General features: G+C 46.4%; 1 protein-coding gene across 5 annotated transcripts in view; it reads left to right on the top strand.

The window, feature by feature from the left end:
* Positions 1-8881: 8881 nt before the first annotated feature.
* LOC311322471 (phospholipid-transporting ATPase ABCA1-like) overlaps positions 8882-19357 on the top strand; it is a 52450-nt gene continuing 41974 nt past the window's right edge. For 4 of the 5 annotated variants that reach the window (XM_084454538.1, XM_084454536.1, XM_084454537.1 and 1 more), the window contains exons 1-5: positions 8882-9006; positions 10915-11015; positions 12172-12265; positions 15541-15682; positions 16031-16149. In XM_084454538.1, the coding sequence (XP_084310664.1) occupies positions 10950-11015; positions 12172-12265; positions 15541-15682; positions 16031-16149 (421 nt within the window). In that variant the 5' untranslated portion in view covers positions 8882-9006; positions 10915-10949. Of the gene's footprint in view, positions 9007-10914; positions 11016-12171; positions 12266-12319; positions 12342-15540; positions 15683-16030; positions 16150-19357 lie in introns of those variants that run through there. The other variant, XM_084454539.1, reaches the window with a different exon arrangement.

Here is a 19357-nt window from a genome sequence, read left to right as displayed (position 1 = left end):
TCGATCGTTGAACGACCCGCTCTACCAACTGAGCTACAGCAAGGCCAGACAGACAGAGAGGGGAGGAGCTCTCAGCTGTCTGGCTCAGTAGCACGGGGAGGGGGAGGAGTTTGGGGGAGAGAGGTAGAGGGAAGGAGAAGGGGACAGAGGGTGAGAGAGAGGAGGGGGCGAGGTCAGCAGGGCTGACCAGGGGCCTGGTTAGGAGTTTGGGGGGGGGGGGGTGGTACAGAGAGAGAGAGGTAGAGGGAAGGAGAAGGGGAGAGAGGGTGAGAGAGAGGAGGGGGGGGTAGAGCATAAGAGGGGGGAGGGAGAGGGGAGATGGAGGAGAGAGAGAGAGAGAGGGAGGGAGGTAGAGAGAGAACCACAACAGTTCCTGTTAAAGTGCTGATGGACCAAGAGGTCAAGGATTTGTTCATAAACAAAGAGGGGGAGGAGACGAGGGAGGGGGAGAAGATGAGGGAGGGGGAGAAGGGGTGAGGAACGAGGAGAGTGAGGGAGATAAGGAGGGACAGACAGACAGACGGGCAGCCGGGCAGGCAGACAGACAGCCAAGCAGACAGACAGACAGGCAGACAGACAGACGGAGTGAGACAGGCAGGAGGACAGGCAGACAGCCAAGCAGACAGACAGACAGACAGACAGACAGACAGACAGACAGACAGAGGGGCCAGTGTATGAAGCAGCTGTTGATAGTGAATAGGACATTATGTGGCTGCAGATGACCAGTCACACACACACACACACACACACACGCTCACACGCACACACACACATGCTCACACACACACACGCAAACACTGCAGCATATGTACAGGATGTGAGAGAGGATCACGTTACAGACAGGAGTTTGTTGCCTTCAATTTTTCTGGATGCAGTAAAGGTCTCTTCAGGCCAAGCCGATGCCCGGTCTACTGAATGACCGGTGAACACAACCACCACGGTCTCGCAGTGAGAGACAGAACCGCAGGCTGTCTGTTTGTTTGTTTGTTTGTTTGTTTATTTTATTTAAAAGAAGGGACAATGCACATTCATCAACATATCAGTTTCCACACCAATGTAAATGTCTGTGCTTCTACCAACTCATGACTGGATTGTTGATGACCGCATAATTAATGATGAATTATTTGATATTCTGTATTCTATGAAGTGTGAAATATAATCGTAACACACCCACACACACAGACTCACACACACACACAGGCTGAGTTACAGGTAGTCAAGCATGTGCTTGTGACTCAGAGATGACTCATCCCCTCTCCTGAACATCCTGGACTAAACTAAGAAGGAAAAGAGTGCTTTATAGAACCATGTAATAACACCATAAAAAAAATAGTTCCAGAACCGTTTTCCGGTAAGAACCCTTCTAAGGTTCCAAAAAGCTTACAGACATAGGTTCTAACTGGAACCTTTTTTTTCAGGGGGTTACACATGGTTCTATAGGCTATATCACTCTTTTCTTAGAATGACTGTGTGCATTAACACAGACGTATAGCTCCTGTACTGTAGCTACGTAGCGCCCATATATTTCCATATGTAACCTACAGTAGGCTATTATACCTGCTTTTTTTCTTCTTCTTTACAGTAAATGATGATGAAATATCATTCTTCTTCTTCGTCGTGTGGGTTTCGATGTTGTGCCCCTCCCACCCCCCCCCCCCCCCCTCAGGCTCGGGGCCGAGGGGGTTGTTTTACCAACCCGAGCCTGGGTGAGGGGTCACCCGGGCTATATATCCGGGCACACCTCCAGGGGCCATGTCACCATTTCGTCATCCACAACCGTCAGGACATGCATTCCGTTGGGTGTCCGATATATCGGACAGTCCTGGATGACATGGTCTGCGGTTTGTTCCTCGGCACACTCACACGCCGCACAGGATACCAAGCCCCATCTGTGCATTGATGGGCGGAAGCACCCGACGCCGGTCCGAAGGCGATTAAGCCCCCCTCACCCACGCCGGTCTGGGTAAGTCCATCCCGGTAGAGGAAGGACCGGCGGCCGGGATGAAATCACAGTCTGGAGGTGTTTGCCTCCCACTCTGCACACCAGAAGTAGTCCGCCCATCCTGCCTCACTGATGTTAAGATCTCTGCATTGCTGCAGGAGAGCCCGAGCGGCAGGCACAAAAGGGTGTCTTGATTTGAGACGCCGGGGAGGCTCTGCTGTTGCAGTGAGCCTGTCATGGAGCAGGTGGTTAGGCTCCACGGCCCGGCAGGCGAGACGTGCTGTGGTTCCTGTGTGGCGGAGGCCAGCGGGCTGGATGCCTGCGAGGATGGGACAACGCAGGCATCCTGTCACGATGCGCAAGGCTTCATTGATAGACGGGTCGATGAGGCGGGTGTGAGCGCTGCGGCACCACACCAGTGCACAGTATTCACTGGTGGAGTAGACCAGAGCTAGGGCTGCCGTACGCAGTGTTTTTGCGCCGGCGCCCCAGCCTGATCGGACCAGTCACCTCATCAACACCACATGAGCTGTTAACTTCTTGCACAGTGACTCGAGGTGTCGGTGGAACGCGAGCGACTCGTCCAATGTTGGTTCGGCGCAACATGGCAGGAGTGTTCCATCGATGTGCACTCGGAGCTCACGTTTGGCTTCCTTGTTGTTAAGGTGGAAGGCCGCCAACACCGTCTTTGCCTCGCTGAGCTTCAATCTCCATTTCTGGAGGTATGCCGCTAGTGTCTGCATGTCCTGGCTCAGGGTCTCCTCCACGGCCTGCCAGTCTCCAGCTGAGTACACCAGCGCGAGGTCGTCTGCGTAGGCGTACTTCCTGGAGGATGTGATCGGCAGGTCGTAGGTGTAGATGTTATAAAGGAGGGGGGCCAGGACAGATCCCTGGGGGACGCCGTTCTTAAGGCGTCGCAAACTGCTTTGCTGTCCGCTACCGGTGGTGAGGGTGAAGCTGCGGTTTCGGCCGCGGTGCCATACGGTGTCGTAGGGCAGCCGTCAGGTCTATAAAGACGCTCCAGCCTTATTTTTAGCCGAAAAGCTGTCCTCGATGTCTTGAGTCAATAGAGTGACTTGATCTACGGTCGATCTCCCGCGTTGGAACCTGGCCTGCTCCTGTGGGAGCAGCGGGTCGATGATTGGTTCAACGCAGGCGTAGATGAGACGCTCGAGGATCTTGAAGGGGATATATAACAGAGAGATGGGGCGAAACTCTTGGGGTCCCCTTCAGGCTTGTTCGGCTTAGGGATCGCGACAGCTAGGGCTCTTCTCCAGATTTTGGGGACCTTGATTGGCCCAAGCAGGAAGAGAGGAATGCTCTTAACCAGATATCATTGATCCATACATAGGCAATTTTACCCTCTGAGAGTAGGGGGGGCAACATTTTGACTTGAGAAAAAAAACAGTTCTGTCGCCCCTTCTCGTCCCGTCTATTTACAAAGAATGCCAGTTGTGAACAGTATGCTAAAAAGAAATCCGTGTAACAATTCAATATGCACAACGCATCAAACTTGTCAATCTAGACACCACAAGCATGTCAATATGACTTTATGAACGAGCACTAGACCATACTCAACATCACAACATAAAACTGCAACTGCCTGCTGGTGCTAGCTTCCTCGCATTTTTTTTTTTTTAAGAATTTGAGCAGAGTTGGTCTGGCCAATCAGGGGGGGCACTTGCCCCCCCTACCCCCCCTATAAAATCGCCCATGGATCCATCACTGATTGTGATGAGTATCCTATCCTGCGGGATGGTGCTGTAAACGGAGGCTACACTGTGTTTTTGCTGTGTTGATAGGCTACTGGAAAGACAACCATTATTTGCTGTAGGCTAGATCATCTCTGAAGGCCAGATTGACCAATACAATGACGACATGAAGCTGTGTTATAACTCGTTCAACTGTTCTGGGAACTATAAACGAAAGGAATGTTGAAGCCTCATACAGAACCGTGTCACGGTGAATTGGTTCGTTTTCAATGAGATAGTTGTTATTGTTTTGTTTTCATACAGATCTATTATACAAAATCAAAACCCGTGCACACATTCATAACTTTAATTGGATTCGGTGTTCAACGGCGCTGTGTTCTGTTTCACAGCTAGTCAGCAGACAGCTACCACCTGGTATTTAGCTGTTCCTGAACCGAGTTTTCTCCTCCCAGGCAATGACATCATTACCCTTTCACCCAGTTCCTACCGGCAGCAGCGCGGGGTTACTATCGGTCAGAGCAGCCTTTCATTCCGAGCGGGCCGGATGGAGCCGAGGGGGATGCGCTGTGTTGGTGTTAAATCCACCTCTTTAACACCAGAATGTAGGCTATTACGCCGTCAAACGTAGGCCTGTCCGTTTTTGAAGCTTTATACTAGTGATTTAGTTCATGCATTCTGTTTTCGTTGAACAAATCGGCACTTTCTCTTCTGTCTGTCTATCTGTTTCAGACAGACAGTTGGATTTCGTTCAAGAATGGACTTTACATAGCAGCCTATGGGTCGGAGACGATTGGGCTATTTCATAATTGCACAGCACCGATTCGACACATTTTACCTTTGTTCTATATTAAGCCATCATTCTAAATTCCCCTCCTCCCCTCCTCCTCGCTTCTGTGCGAGGTTACTATCGTTCAAGCATCTTCTCTCCTCCGCTCTGTTATACCCGCATCTGGGCATGCGCGCCAGCCAACAGCCAGCCTATATAGAATAGAACGTTTATTTTGCTATGTGTAACAATACAGGTAGCCTACAGGTCCATTTTGGGATTCTTGCTATGGTTTGTCCTTACAATATCTTATCAGCACTAATCAATTCATTCCAGCTCGAGGTACGCAGCTAGACATGTTCCCAATCTGGCTATATGTAGGCTACTCTATCAGTCTATTAAATAGATCCTCGTCTACTTATACCATCCAATCATGGATGGCTGTGTCTGTAGGCGGCGCGGTGTTCTCGAGCACAGTTTACCGCATCGTTTTCTGAGAACAGCAGGAAAACAACAGAGACTGCATGTTTCCCTGTCTGTTATGTTGTGCGGTATTCCTGGCGCACGGGGTTACTACCGTTCGTTGACCGTGAGAAGAATTGGGTGTTTGAGAAGCGAACGTCGCTTACAGCCGCACATGATTTGCACTGTAGTCTAATCAATTCAGAGACCAGAATATCCTGAATCGACCAACGACACAGTAGCCTATATTAAGATAAAAATATTGCATTAAAGATGTTTATATTTTCATCAGGCTCCATCATCGGTCTGTCTCGGTTCAATTCATTCTCAGTTCCACACTCCGTGCACCGCGTATCCTGTACAGCTGCTCTTCAAACTCACCGCGGAGCTAGATAAACACCTTGCAGTATGCGTAGTGTGCCCTATTGGTAGTGTGGGCACCGCGGAACAATCGCTATAGCCTATTAGAAAACAAATATCCTGCAATGATAAATATGTTAATGGAGCTATAATCAAGCATGTTTAATGCTTGTTTAAGCGTGTTTAATAGGACATAATGTGGTTATTTGTTTATTAGTACACAATAAATTCAACAAATACAAACCAAACCAATGAAATGGGACTGGAAACATAGGGCTACATGGTGAAGTGAACTAATAAAGAACAACAAGGGCTTGTCATGTAGCCCTCCAAATGCTAAACATTCAACAAAGACAATAAATAAAGTAGGCCTACAGTAGCCCTAATCCAAACAAATTCATTGAACAGCTTTTGCCAAAAGGAGAATCTCACACACAAAAAAGTGCTTCAAGACAGTGTTGGGTTGGTGACCCAAGTCCGGGAGACCCTTAAATTGCATCCTAGGAAGGTTGGCTATCACCACCCAACTCATCTCATCAGCCACTCATGTGTAGCCTGGCTAGCCGCTAGCTAGCGCCATGCTGAGCCAGCCACTTCAGCTATTGTTCTCCACATGGGAGAAGTTAAAGTAACGTGACAGCTGTCCACCGCCAGACATGAACCTCAAGAATTCTACAGTCACACAATCTACTCCCAGAGAGTGTGTGTGTGTGTGTGTGTGTCTGTGTGTGTGTGTGTGTGTGTGTGTGTGTGTGTGTGTGTGTGTGACCATGTGTAACCGAGTGAAACTGGGTCCTCATGAGTCCTGTGTAGGTAACGAGTTGTTGGTTAAGCTCACTCACTCCCCTAGTATAAATACTGTCTGCCCGCACTGATAAAGAGCTTTTCATCGGCGTAGCTGGTGAAAACAGTCCGTCCCGTGGCAGACCCAGGTTTGAATCCCACCCAGGGCACGCCCAAACATATGGGTGAATGGGGAGATTTTACAACACAGTAGAACTGTCTCGTTGGATGACCTACCCTTCATTAAAGCTGATGGGTCCAGAATAATCCTTCTTTACTGATGGGCTTGATCGCTAATCTGTCTTAATAGCCTCCCGCTGCCCTGTGCACCTCCCTACTGTACTCCTGTTGGGGACCAGTCCCTCCCCCAGGCCGGGTCGGGCCCTGAGGCTCAAGTACTGCCTGTAGTCTGGAGAGGGCCCCACACCTGTTTCCCAGAGGGCAGAGGGGCGTCGGAACCAAGGCACTGAGACAACGGAGGCCCCTGGACACGATGGAGATGGTTCATGGCCATGGCAAAGATGGTCCAAAGCCGTGCTCGAAAAACCGTTCCCTATTACAGAAATAGTGGGTATAGTGGCTACTGAATATAATACCCACAATTCACAGCAATTTCTATACCCTACAATTTATTGTTCACTACAGAGTGAGTGAGGGAGGGAGGGAGGGAGGGAGGGAGGGAGGGAGGGAGGGAGGGAGGGAGGGAGGGGTCGGTCTTGAACACAGCTCAAGATTGAGCTGGATCCAGTAGATCTGGGGCCATTCTATTGTGAAGGGCAAAGGTCAACAGTGTCTCTGGAGTAGTGCGCCTCAGACTCAGGAGTCAGTTGACCTGCTCTGATCTCCTTTCAGAAGCAGTTCACCTGCTTGTATATCACAGCCTAGATCAGCAGTCCTGCGCTGAGCGCTCTAGTACAGACAGATCTGGGAGAAGGGAGGGAGTGAGTGCCCCACGTTTGCTCGCTAATCCTATTTTAGGGTTATTGGGTTTGTTTACTGGTCAGTAGAGGTCAGAGGTTATCACCATGTGTATAGGCTATACTGAGGGAGACAGCGGTCATCTCTAGACTAGGAGGCTGTATCTTGGTTATAGTGCTAGTGTGGCACCTGTGTGGTGTAGTATGTGACCAATAAACACCTGTATGGTGTAGTATGCGACAAATAAACACCTGTATGGTGTAGTATGTGACAAATAAACCTGCCGTTAGTGTGTCCACTTCTCTCCAGGTGTTTTCACTTCCTTTTCAGGTCAGAGAGAGACATTTAGGGCTAAATGGCAACCTCAGGTGACCGGAGATGGACCCCAGAGAGGGGTGCAGGTAAGGGTATCAGAATCAGAATCAGTTTATTGCCTTGCAGTTTTACAAAGAACTAGGAATTTACTTATGGGCAATGTGCATAACATTGAGACAGCATTGGACAGGGTGCAGGGACGAGACCGGACAGTGGATAAGCTAAAAAAAGACAGACAGCAATGATGACGAACGACACAATGACCTAGCAAACCCCACGACGTGACATCAGCCTGAAAATTGCGCCAGAAAAGACAGACCCCGTTCCTGTCTCCCAGAATCCCAAGGGCGGCGCGTCTGTTGTCTCAGACAGGGCATGATGGCCGATCACGAGACGGCGGTTCCAGACCACCTCTCCTACGCACCGGCCCCCACGGTCGGGCAGGGGAGGGGGGAGGGGGGGCACAGGCAGCGCGTTGTTAAAGTGACGGTAGGACCGAGCCCTGAACAGTGTAGCGCTGTCTTGACCGCTTGGAGGCCGTCCGTTCAACAATGGACTGCACTCTTTAAAAGGTGCTATAGTTACCATAACAGTAGAGGAACCTACTGTACTGTACCAGAGCAGAACCATGTTCAGCTCCATTGAGGTGTCATTTTGGAACTTTAAATGGTTCTTTCTGTCCTGAAAAGGGTTCTATGTGGAACCTTACAGACCTGAAGTGAAATGGGTTCTATGTAGAGCCCTTAGAGTAATAATCTGTTGTTAGCCTTCAAACTAAGTCAAGTCAAGTCAATTGTATTTATATAGAGGCCACTAAGGCCACTGTTTCTGTTTTAGAAGCTGGGCCAGGCGGGGTTAAAGTGATTCTGTGGTGCTGGTCACCCACTGGCCGATCAGTAGCCTATGGGTCACTCATTACTGTTAATGTGGGCATGATGCACACGCACCGACATGATAGAACACACATATTCGCACACATTCATTCTCCTTTTCTCTCTCTCTCTCTCTCTCTCTCTCTCTATGTGGCACGCACGCACGCGCACGGATATATACTCCTTCTCTCGCAAGCATGAATAATATTGATATATAGGCTAGGCCTAGTCCTGGTTAGAGAGACTGATTGATATTGAATACCCCCAACACGGATCGCTATAGTATAGATTAGAACGACGTCGCCCTGCACTGTTTTGAGCACGCACGTGCTCTCCCCCACTGAGCAAAGACACGTCTAAAAGATGTCTTTTAGACGTCTTTTTTGTCTTTTTCGGACGTCCAAAGACATCCAATTAGGAGCCAGAATGAAAGTTTTTCTTAGACGTTCAGATATTGAACCCGTTCTGCACGTCCACAGACGTCTTAGAGGGGTCCAAGCCAGACGTGTGAATATTGAGGGGTCCAGCAGACGTACAAATGGGGTTCTGGACCGACGGACGTTATTAAGACATGATCTGAACGTCTCCCTGACGTTGTGTGTTTGCTGGGCCCCCCCCCCCTTATAAGGAACGAGCAACACAAACAGCCGCGCTCCGTTTGACCGAGAGTTACCTCTCCGCTGCTCGAGCGCCTGCATTCGGGGCTGCGCTATAAAAGCGCGCAGGAGGGAAAAAGGCAGTTCTGTAAGAACCGGAGACAATAACGGTCGCGTCAAAAGTGATAAAATATAACTTGCATTTTATACCGTTTTCACGTCAGAGGATTACAATATATGAACACGGAAAGATCGAGAATAAGCAGTGTTCGGGAAAAAGGTTGGGTTATTATTTAATTTGAGTGAGTTTAGTGTTATCTTTGTTGAACTTGCCCGCTGATGGTGTAGGCTATGCCCTTTGTCATCTTAATCATTAAGAAAACATAAACCAATTTGTTTATGTAGGCTAGTCCTATAAAGATATTAGCCTAAATACTTTCGTAGAAGTCTCAAAAATAACGTCACAACAAAAGACCCACGCGCGGTGAGCTCGTGCGCCGTATGTTGTTTACATTAACGAAGACATTAGTTCAGTTGATCACAATCAATGAAACAGTTGGGAAATTACAACATTATTAATGAATTGGTTGCTGTTCACGTGTTGCCGTTGACTTGGCGAGGTGACAACCTGTATTTTGTGCGGATAAATGCGTTTGTTTGACTGCTTGTCTGGGGGGGGGGGCAGTGAGCATCTGCGCTTCAATGTACAGATGGAGGCTGAATGACCGACAGTAACCTCTCTCTCTCCATAACAGTGACAGACGTCCTGGTGGAAGTTAAAACATGGTTTCTGGCAGTTTCATTGCGAATTCTCACGGTTGACATTCGATCACCTTGATGGAATGTAACAGTTTTGACAGTCATGAATGTAATTGCATTGTCTAAATCATGCTTGGGCTGCATTTTCTAAGAGAAAATCTTGCTGTTTTTGTTATGTAGCGCAGCTATGACGCTGTTGGTTATTGGTGTTTTTAAACTTGTTTTAGGCTGCAGTAGACAGACCAATTTAGATCATCAGTTCTGCACGGCGTATTGTCTGACATGGCTTGAGATATATTTTTTATTTTATTTGTCAGCAGGCCTTTGTCTTATAATCAGGCAGGTTTTGCTTTCGTGAACAGTGTTTCGAGACAAAACATGAGAGTCAATGGTTGAAAAAAAAATATGACCGTTGTATGTGACACGTGAGTGTGACATCAAGAGTAAACAACTTGAAAAAAGGCATTATTCGTATGCGACACTAGAGGCGCCCTGGTTTTGCACCAAAGCGCAGTGATTTCACTCCGTTACATCTGTCCTGTTATACTGGCGTTATAGTTTTACACGATCTCTCGGTCATTCATTGAAATAACAAAGAGAAAGGGGAAATGGAGAACCCCCGTGTATTTGGAGGTTTGCATTGTACAGCCAGGTCATTCAGCTGTTGCTCAATTAATCCAATGAGTGTGTGAAGCGTCCCATCCGCCCACGTCGAAGATGTGTACAGATACTGCTTTCAAGAAACATTCACATTCACATTGATGGAGAGCAGATTCTATTGTCTGTTTTCACTGTGTGGGTTTGGAATGTGAACTTAATATGAACATGCACATTTATTTCACTATATCCTTTAAATGTAAATGTATTGTTAATAGAATAGAATATAACAGGTAGCCTACATAGGAATTCTTGTGAGAAAATGAATGCCTGTATAGGCTGAATGAATGAATGAATGAATGAATGAATGAATGAATGAATGAATGAATGAATGAATGAATGAATGAAAAGCAGTTGATAGGTTTATAGATTATACTGCACATTGCTCACCAGAACACCCTTGTTTAATATTGTGTAGCCTAGAATGTGTTCCTTCCTGTGCCAAGGAGCCTGCGGGGGATATTTGGAAATCCAAAGGTCCCTGTGTGTTTTTGTGCAACACCAGATCTCTGTGTTCATCCTGAGAGATCACACCATTTCACCATCATATCCAACTTCCCCAGATTGGCCAATGCGCTCCCAGACCAGTACAAATCAGTTCAATTGTGGCGAGACGTTTCACAGCAGTCAGACTTTTGACCCGTGCGTTGTGGCGTCCAGTGATCCACCACCTTCTCTCCGTCCACTCATACCGTTTTTGTTTCTACTCGACAGTCAAGAGCCTTCTCTCTACTCACAGTGTGTGTCTGTGTGTGTGTGTTGTGTTTTCCAGTTGGGAGCCAGAGTGGTGTGTGTGTGTGAGGCGTCATGGCGGTGTCTACTCAGCTAGGACTGCTGCTGTGGAAGAACTTCACATACAGGAGGAGACAGACAGTAAGTCAACATTGTCGCCAACCGAACGCGAAAGCTAAACATCTATGAGCGAACTATGAGTTTAATGGTTTAGATATAGACCGCAGGCCAACAGAAAGAACTCATGACTGCATACTAGTGTTGATAAAGATGATGTAACACATCACTTGTATTTTCACTGAGGGTTTGTAAAGCATGGAGTCAATGTGACATGCATGGAGTCAATGTGACATGCTATGTATGGAGGAGTATCAAGTCCACTTACACACACACACACACACACACACACACACACACACACACACACACACACACACACACACACACACACACACACACACACACACACAAACTATTCCAGAACATTCTGAGTGTGGTAGCGTACCATATTTCTTATCATTGCTCTGGATCTAGTTCTCTCACATAGTAGATCAAAATACATTTCAAACATACATGTCAGCTCTATTCGATTTAGCCTAGAAGGACCAAGTATAAAAGTTATGACTTATTTTTATTTATTTATTTATTTTTAAATCCCAAGGTTTATTATTTAAGTCATGACTTGGTTACTTGCTATTTCCATAGAAATGTGTGATATTGTTGGCAACACCACAAAAAATCTGTTTAGATTTTGCTGCTTTTCTTTCCAACATAACAAAGAAAAACAGTTGTGTATGCAGCATACGGCCCTCTGACTGACTAGTGGCGTAGATGGCGAGGAGGCTGGCAGTGCTTTGAGTCTGGGAGGGCTGCAGCTGCTGTGGGGGACACATGCAGCAGATGCACCTCCAACCAGTACTCCCCCTCCTCCTCTCCTCTGCATATCCCCCTATACCCCCACACACACACACACACACACACACATGATATAGGGGTACCATGACCCACTTCTGTTGTAAAAGCTTGGACTGTTCCATTGGAAAGGGGTTGCCGTTAAGAACTACGGCGTAGTCTAGGTTTTTATTGTTTGTGATGTAACGATGAGTACTTGTTCTCAGTTGGCCCAAGGTACTCTGAACAAACTAGCATGATCCTGCACAGCAGAAGGAACCTCAACTTCTAGCAGCGTAACTCCACATAGAAACGTGCAGGAAAGACCATGACTGACCGGGGTGGGTTTCTGGGACCGTCTGAGAACGTTAGGGCTCACGTCTGTCTCGTCTCTCTCCTGTTCCAGCTGCAGCTCCTGATCGAGATCATCTGGCCACTCTTCATCTTCTTCATCCTCATCTCCGTGAGGCTTCACTACCCTCCCTACGAACAACATGAATGTGAGTTTATCACTACCCTCCCTACGAACAACATGAATGTGAGTTTATCACTACCCTCCCTACGAACAACATGAATGTGAGGACCCAGAGGATGGATGGATGGATGGATGGATGGGTGAGGGAGGGAGGGAGGGAGGGAGGGAGGGAGGGAAGAAGACAACGACCAAGACAATTTTTACATAATACAGTAAAAATCACTCAAATCATCATCTTGATCCTTTGGGAGAGAGAGAGAGAGAAAGAGAGATAGAAAGAGAGATAGAAAGAGAGAGAGAGAGGGAGGGAGGGAGGGAGGGAGGGAGAATGTCCAGGACCAAAGCCTTGTCCTCTACACGCACGCCCTGTTCTCAGTTCTACTCTGTGGGCCTCCTACACCACAATGTCCTGTTCTCACTTCTTCACTGTGTACTTTGCTGAATGAGTCACACGTCACAAGACTAGACCAGTCCAGACCAGACAGAACACGTAACTGTTCACTAGCGTCATCAGCTTATTGTGCCTTTATATCAGGTCTTTACAAAGAAACACAGGCCAGAACAGAACTGCTTTGAAGGACGAGCCGGTCTATGATGTTATTTGTGCTTCTGAAGGCTTCCACAGTTACTATCAAAGCATATTAGATATGATGAAGAAGGCTGAGAAGGAAAAAATTCACACTTTAATGACCCCTCCAGGGGGACAGTGGGGATTATGAGTTTGCCAGAGGAAAGATATTAGAAAGCTCTCATCTGCTCTGTTAATGAAAAACTATAAAAATAAGCATTTTCCTAATAGTTTGCTTGGTGATACACTCTTTGAAATGATACAACAAAAGTGTTTGTCATTGAAGCTTCAGTCATTGGGGGGAGTATTTTGGTGAACCTTGTCCTCTGACCTGGGTCCGCCCGTATCAAGGTCGTGCCTCTTTCCTGTTTGAGCAGGACCATTGGCATTGGCAGACACGATTGGTCAATATTTGTTATGTCATCAGCCCCTAAACTCCTGTTGCACAAGGATAAAAAAACAACACCTGTAGGAAGGGGAAAAAAGTCTCTGTCAAGTAAGAAGTCTCTGTCAGGGTAAAGAAGTCTCTGTCAGGTAAGAAGTCTCTGTCAGGTAAGAAGTCTCTGTCAGGTAAGAAGTCTCTGTCAGGTAAGAAGTCTCTGTCAGGTAAGAAGTCTCTGTCAGGGTAAAGATGTCTCTGTCAGGGTAAATAAGTCTCTGTCAGGTAAGAAGTCTCTGTCAGGGTAAATAAGTCTCTGTCAGGTAAGAAGTCTCTGTCAGGGTAAATAAGTCTCTGTCAGGTAAGAAGTCTCTGTCAGGTAAGAAGTCTCTGTCAGGTAAGAAGTCTCTGTCAGGGTAAAGAAGTCTCTGTCAGGGTAAAGAAGTCTCTGTCAGGTAAGAAGTCTCTGTCAGGGTAAATAAGTCTCTGTCAGGGTAAAGAAGTCTCTGTCAGGTAAGAAGTCTCTGTCAGGTAAGAAGTCTCTGTCAGGTAAGAAGTCTCTGTCAGGTAAGAAGTCTATGTCAGGGTAAAGAAGTCTCTGTCAGGTAAGAAGTCTCTGTCAGGTAAGAAGTCTCTGTCAGGGTAAAAAAGTCTCTGTCAGGTAAGAAGTCTCTGTCAGGGTAAATAAGTCTCTGTCAGGTAAGAAGTCTCTGTCAGGGTAAAGAAGTCTCTGTCAGGGTAAAGAAGTCTCTGTCAGGTAAGAAGTCTCTGTCAGGTAAGAAGTCTCTGTCAGGGTAAAGAAGTCTCTGTCAGGTAAGAAGTCTCTGTCAGGTAAGAAGTCTCTGTCAGGGTAAAGAAGTCTCTGTCAGGTAAGAAGTCTCTGTCAGGGTAAAGAGGTCTCTGTCAGGTAAGAAGTCTCTGTCAGGTAAGAAGTCTCTGTCAGGTAAGAAGTCTCTGTCAGGTAAGAAGTCTCTGTCAGGGTAAAGAAGTCTCTGTCAGGTAAGAAGTCTCTGTCAGGGTAAAGAAGTCCCCTGAATTCCAGATGTCATCTTTTCTCCTTGTGCTCCAGAATCTGGTGATTTGATGATGACCCATGCTTTATAAATTAAGACCTAACTCAATTTCTTAGACATTATAATTGAAATCACTCAAGCAATCAGATTCAGATTTATTATTCCATCCATTGACTCCCATAAAGGGGAGTCAAATCTTTGGGTTCTGGCTCCTCAACCTTGCAGCAGCTATTAAAACAGTAATAGTACAGGATGAATAGTCATAAAACACTACAATAGTACTAAAACAGTGCTATAGAAACAATACAATAGTAATAAAATGGAGCAATATGACGTCATAGACTCTACAGAGCATAAAGTGTATAGTGCCAAAAAGAACAACCTTAACTCAACATTTAAACCGTCTTCCACATAATTTCCCCTGCGTTGTTAGTGGTGTAACAGGGCGGCAGGTTATCTGGTTAGGTGTTAATTATCCTCACAGGGAGTGAATTACCCTCCATAACTCATCGCTCACATAAAACCAGGCTACTGTACGACTGACCTGAAGATACAGTAGCACGCTGAGATTGAACGTCTAGAGATTACACTGCATGCTTTTTGCATTTGTTTTTAATGGAATGCTTACAACACATACAAATGAACATACTGTACACACACACACGCACGCGTACACTTACCAGGGAAACATTATCTTTCACATAATCATACTGTAACAATAATAACACACAGCACCATTTTGTTTTGAGACATCCATTTTGTTGACCAACCATCCACCGGCCAAACTCCACTGCTTCCACAAAAGCAAACGCAATCGAAAATACAAAAATCTGCCATCTAAGTCAATGTTTCACCTGCTAAATTGCGGCACAACTGGGCCAAGCTGCTCACTCAAGGGACAGCTGTCGCCTCTCTCTCCAGAAGTGACCTATTTGACCGGATGGCTAACTGGAAGACCAGTAGCTCCAGCAGAGATTAGCCTGATAAGACTCACCTGATGACGATCCTGGATGACCCAGTTGAGTCAATTCAGATGACTGTTCAGTTGAGACAACTCAGATGATTCTGTTCAGATGAGTCAATTCAGATGATTCAGTTCAGTTGATTACAAAAGCACTGATTCACTTGTTAATTAATAACATTACTAGAAAACCCAGTTGAAAAAAACATTCCCAGAAAGAGAAACTGGTTGGGGACAGGTCACTCTATCAGGACACTTCAATGGGCATTGTTTCATCAGTGTTTGAATCCCTGTTAGCATTGCTGGCTATGGCTTTGACCTTTATCCCCTGAACTCTCTCCCGCCTCATTGACCTTTGACCCTTTCCTTTGTCCTCCAGGTCACTTCCCCAACAAGGCCATGCCCTCTGCGGGCACGCTGCCGTGGGTTCAGGGCATCGTCTGCAACGCCAACAACCCCTGCTTCCGCTACCCCACGCCCGGGGAGGCTCCAGGGGTGGTGGGCAACTTCAATGACTCCATGTGAGGATCCTGTGATGCACACACACTTACACACACTCACACACACACACACACACACACACACACGCACGCACGCACACACACACACACACACACACACACACACACACACATGCACACACGCCCACAAGCACACACACACACACACACACATACACACACACGCACACCCACACACACACACACACACACACATACACACACACCCGCACACACACACGCACACACACTCACTGACTCTTCATAATACTCTAGCAAACGGATTAGTTTATCAGTTGTACTGTACTTCTAATAAAAGAATCGAATGAAGAAATATGAAACATTTTCCCTAATTTTCTCCTCCTACAGAATCTCCCGCCTGTTCAACGACGTCAAGAAGATCCTGCTCTACAGTCAGAACGACCGTAGTTTCCAGGGTTACCGCGGGCTGGTGCACGCCCTCAGGAAAATGCAGAGGAACACCAGAGGTCAGAGTTCACAGTCCTCTGCTCACAGTCAAAGTCAGTTGTTTTTTGCGTCACATACGACATCATACAGGTACAACGAGAAGTGAAAGGTTCTTACGTTAGTTCCTAGATTGCTCACACGCTAAGCAATATCGATAGGTACAAAAAAAGTATTTAAAAAGTATAAAAGAAAACTGTTATTCTAGATACAAGATACATAATGTACTCATGGGGGGATGTTGGAGGAATAGGTCAGGTTGTGCACTGGGTTAGACAGGAGGGAATTATGGGTGTTATGACTGTCGCACATGAAGTTAAAACTATTTGTTCTGGAATGACGTTGACCATCAGGCACACGCTGATCTGGGATCAGCTCAGTACTCCTCAGCTCAGTCTCTGCCGGAGCTAAAATGGCGTCTGGTCTTGACGTGCTGCTGGGCCAGCCACGGTTATCAGGACACGCCAGGCCAGGGGGGCGGGGCTTCATCCCCAGGGTGGGGGCGCTCTAGTCTCTGAACAACAGGAATTCAGGAGCATGGTTTAGGGGAGGCGCTCACTAAAACAGGAAGCAGATAACAGTCCCGTCATTATCTGTGATGTTGTGTCCTGTCTGCCCGATGAAATGTTGGCCCTTCCCATGGCCTGGGATCACACTGTGTGTTTGTGTGTTTGTGTGTGTGTGTGTTTGTGATCACAGTTTAGTGCATGAGTGGTCCATCTTAGTCCAAGTCGTATGCTGATTGGAGGATAGAGTTAATAGAGTTGGAGGATATTAATTGGTCAGATTACCAGCATGAAAGGTTGTTTGCATCCATTGAAGCAGACAGGGGAACATTTATTACTGTTTGGCTTTAAATCAAATCAAAACAGAAGTCTTAAGAGTTTCCCCAGCCCTGCAAATACACACGAACTACACGTAAATACACACAAATACTGTACACACCAAGTACTCTCAAATACACACATACTCTTAAGTACTTTCTGACAAGAAATACTTTCTTTAGAGTCTGAACTGAGTTGGATTTTTTCAGCCTGAAAGGGTTTGATACACAGACTGCATTTAACATTGTTATACTGTATGTATAATAGTTGATGATGTCATTTAAAGTTGTTATACTGTATGTATAACAGTTGATGATGTCATTTAAAGTTGTTATACTGTATGTGTAACAGTTGATGATGTCATTTAAAGTTGTTATACTGTATGTATAACAGTTGATGATGTCATTTAAAGTTGTTATACTGTATGTATAACAGTTGATGATGTCATTTAAAGTTGTTATACTGTATGTATAACAGTTGATGATGTCATTTAAAGTTGTTATACTGTATGTATAACAGTTGATGATGTCATTTAAAGTTGTTATACTGTATGTATAACAGTTGATGATGTCATTTAAAGTTGTTATACTGTATGTATAACAGTTGATGATGTCATTTAAAGTTGTTATACTGTATGTATAACAGTTGATGATGTCATTTAAAGTTGTTATACTGTATGTATAACAGTTGATGATGTCATTTAAAGTTGTTATACTGTATGTGTAACAGTTGTTTTCTTAAATGAAAGTGACATTGGTTTCACCGCTGGCTTCGGGCGACACAAGTCCTGCAAATTAGAATTTTGACTCGGTATGTACCAGGCCAGTACTGAAGATTCCTCGCTCCACTCAGCCAATCACATCTCTCCACGGCGGGCCTCTGTACTCCCTCTCCTGTATGAAACATGGTGGTGGGGGGCGGAGCCCAGCAGGGCGACTCACGTGGAATTGAATAATTGATACGGAGTGGAGGGATCGAAGGGAGGGAGGAGCCATAGCACTGTTCCATTCAATTCAATATTTTTATTTTATTTTCATTACTGCTGGGGTCAATTTCCAGAGCAGCGAGGGGTTAATACACCAAACGGCCGTAGGGGAGATCCATATATGGTCAGATGGCTGGTTGGACTAGAGAGCTGACTAAGCAGATTGATCCGAGTCATACAGTCGTGGAATAGAAAGTGATTTGGGAGTTTGTGTGGGACAGAGCCTGGCTCTGGCGCTCTTTGGTCTCATGTCATCAGAGGGACTCTCCGGGGTCATTTCCAGTCGTAAACGCAGCATGTAGAGAGTGTTTTTCAGTTAATTTAGGATAAATACTTGTCTTTCAATAAAGTTCTCTCCCGTTCTGTGAAGCAATCGTCCTCATCCTCTTGCTTCAGAGCTGCGGTCGCCTCAGCTGCAGTGTGTTCTGGGAAGTGGAGTTTTCCTGGGGGAATGGTGATTAAGCCTTGTTAACACTCCCTGGATGTTTATCTTATGCTCTAGGCGTCATCACGCATGCATGCACATGCACACACACACACACACACACACACACACACACACACACACACACACACACACACACACACAAGGTGTCCTCATTGACTTCCCCTCTAGGGATCTCAGTACAGATAAGTGTTTCCTGCGTGGTTCCTGCTGCTCGTCACAGAACCCTCTAGGCTTGGTGCTACACTTTAGAATAGAAACCAACATGAGAGAACAATAGAAACTTTTAGAATGGAAAGTAATTGAATGCATATATCACAGGCAGGCCTGTATTTTATTGGGTGAATGAAACCCCTTCACATTAACAGCTTGACATTTCCACAAACAAATCATTTTAAAACTGTAGTCCAATTCCCCAAAGAACGGAAGAGAGGAGAGGAGAGAGGGGTCAGGAGAGGAGAGAGAGAGGATAGAAGAAAGATGGGGTGCCAGGAGAGGGGTAGAGAGGAGGGAGGGGGAGAGGAGGGGAGGCTTGTTAGTGAACCTGGCCGGGGTTGAGGCGGTATCTGGGCCGAAGGGGAGCGAGCTCCGGTAACCCGAGGTGACCCCAGGCTGAGTGCAGTCTGGTCTGGAGCTGAGTCAAGCTGGCTGACTTTACTTTCCTGGAATGTACAGACACACTCTGAGCATAAATAGGAACTGTGTGTGTGTGTGTGTGCGTGTTTGTGTGTGTGTGTGTGTGTGTGTGTGTGTGTGTGTGTGTGTTTGTGTGTGTGTGTACAACCCCCCTCACACGCGATAGTATACTACTATTTTTGTTTGTGTGCACTGTTTGTGTGTGTGTGCATGCATGTGTGTGCGTGCCTGTGTGTACATATACGTCTGTGTGTGTGTGTGTGTGTGTGTGTGTGTGTGTGTGTTTGTGTGTGTGTGTGTGTGTGTGTGTGTGTGTGTGTGTTTGTGTGTGTGTACAACCC

The sequence above is a fragment of the Borostomias antarcticus genome (assembly GCF_949987555.1).
Source record: "Borostomias antarcticus genome assembly, chromosome: 20".
NCBI lineage: Eukaryota > Metazoa > Chordata > Actinopteri > Stomiiformes > Stomiidae > Borostomias > Borostomias antarcticus.
This window is presented reverse-complemented; position numbering and strand designations above follow the sequence as displayed.